The sequence below is a fragment of the Palaemon carinicauda genome, chromosome 31, assembly GCF_036898095.1.
Source record: "Palaemon carinicauda isolate YSFRI2023 chromosome 31, ASM3689809v2, whole genome shotgun sequence".
In the NCBI taxonomy this organism is placed as follows: Eukaryota; Metazoa; Arthropoda; class Malacostraca; order Decapoda; family Palaemonidae; genus Palaemon; species Palaemon carinicauda.
Window position 1 is genome coordinate 86916754 of NC_090755.1, and position 2089 is coordinate 86918842.

At 44.6% G+C, this 2089-nt stretch overlaps 1 protein-coding gene across 1 annotated transcript in view; it reads left to right on the forward strand.

Annotated features, from left to right (window-relative positions):
- LOC137624835 (neurogenic locus notch homolog protein 1-like) overlaps window positions 1-2089 on the forward strand; it is a gene marked incomplete at its 5' end in the record, with an annotated part of 47471 nt that extends 45382 nt beyond the window's left edge. The window contains one exon of the mRNA XM_068355787.1: window positions 141-2089. Within this exon, the coding sequence (XP_068211888.1) occupies window positions 141-859 (719 nt within the window). The remainder of the gene's footprint in view (window positions 1-140) is intronic.

Here is a 2089-nt window from a genome sequence, read left to right on the forward strand (position 1 = left end):
TCAGTGCCGGGCCTTAGTGCCTTAATACAGGCATACAGGGTCGGTGCGTGTGGGTATTTTGAGTCTTTGTTCAGATTCATCTGTTGAAAAGACAGGTACTTGATCTATAAGATCTTCATGCTTACAACTTTTTTTTCCAGTTACAACAACGATTTTACCCAGTACGCCAGTAGGTGGACCCACTACGACAGCAGGTGGACCCAGTACACCAGCAGGTGGACCAACTACTCCAGCAGCTGGAGCCCCTACACCAGCAGGTGGACCAACTACGCCAGCAGGTGGACCCACTACGCCAGCAGGTGGACCCAGTACGCCAGCAGGTGGACCCAGTACGCCAGCTGGTGGACCCAGTACGCCAGCAGGTGGACCCAGTACGCCAGCAGGTGGACCAACTACTCCAGCAGCTGGAGCACCTACACCAGCAGGTGGACCAACTACGCCAGCAGGTGGACCCAGTACGCCAGCAGGTGGACCCAGTACGCCAGCAGGTGGACCCAGTACGCCAGCAGGTGGACCCAGTACGCCAGTTGGTGGACCCAGTACGCCAGCAGGTGGACCCACTACGCCAGCAAGTGGACCCAGTACGCCAGCAGGTGGACCAACTACGCCAGCAGGTGGACCCAGTACGCCAGCAGGTGGACCAACTACTCCAGCAGCTGGACCAACTACTCCAGCAGCGGGACCAACTACACCAGCAGGTGGACCAACTACACCAGCAGCTGGACCAACTACACCAGCAGGTGGACCAACTACACCAGCAGCGGGACCAACTACTCCAGCAGCTGGACCAACTACTCCAGCAGCTGGACCAACTACACCAGCAGCTGGACCAACTACACCAGCAGCTGGACAACCTTAACCTTGAGGACTCAATACCACTACAGCAGCAACATCCCATTTATATCATTACATTCACCACTTCTGGTGATGACGACGATACGTCTAACACAATTTAAGAACGACAAAATAAACTTCCGTAACGGTAATGGAAGGGAATATTTTTTTTTTCAGAATTGACCTCTTGTGTATACAACGTCGATAAATGTGCAAGCTCTTTAATAACAGTAGATTTGTAAACCTTTACGAAGGCTGAGCAGTATCCCAAGGCCTCTTAAAGTTGCATTTATATCTCTTCTGAAATCTGATTAATGTACTTGTTACTAGTGATTTGGATCACATCTTTTGCTGTTTGAAGTTAAAATTGAAATAGTTTCCCGTTACCCTCCATCATTTCGACCCACAAAACTAATCTGAAGAAAGGTCAGTCACAAATCTGCCTGTTTTGTTATTAACATAATATCCTTGGTGTTGGATTTATCTTGAGATTTCATATCTGGATGTGCAGACTCCGACAGCTTTGCCCCCAATAACAAAAAAAAAAGCTTTTGAACTGCATTGATTTTTTTCGGTCAGAATGCATAATCAGTTTCCATTGTGTCTTACCTGAAAACTACTTGCGTCAATGTTATAAAAACCTTTGTATGATTTACAGCCCTCTAGGTCTCTTCAGCCTAGGGGAGACAGAAATCAAAGACACCCCTCTGGGCCTCTTCAGCCTAGGGGAGACAGAAATCAAAGACACCCCTCCCTCAAATATGGTAAGAACATAGGTTTGGTTAGGTTAGATTGTATCCTATTTGGAATAGGCCCCAGTTTTCTCTATCACGGCGTGCATTTCTGTGCCGTTTTACTCACACGTGTTTACAGTATAGCACAGATTGTTTGGCTCTTATATTTTACTGTAAAATGTTTCTCATAATAAGAAACTTCTAGCTAATTTGTTTTGATACTTTAACTTATCCGTATTCTAAATTATTGTATATAGTTTATTAATGGCTGTTAATTCTTACTTGTAGTGATAAGAAGTTAGGTCGGTCGTGTTTTATAAACGAATTCTTATTAATATCAAGAATTCTATTTATTAATCTAGTTTAATTTGGAAGAAAGGAAGCACTAATAGAGGGGCCTAAATGATTTTGTACTGAATCAGGATACGCATGGCTATCAAATTATGTCAATATTTCAGTGATTATCATAACCTTCAAGGAAAAACCTCTAATAGCTTTATCTATTTTGTTTTGTTATCACA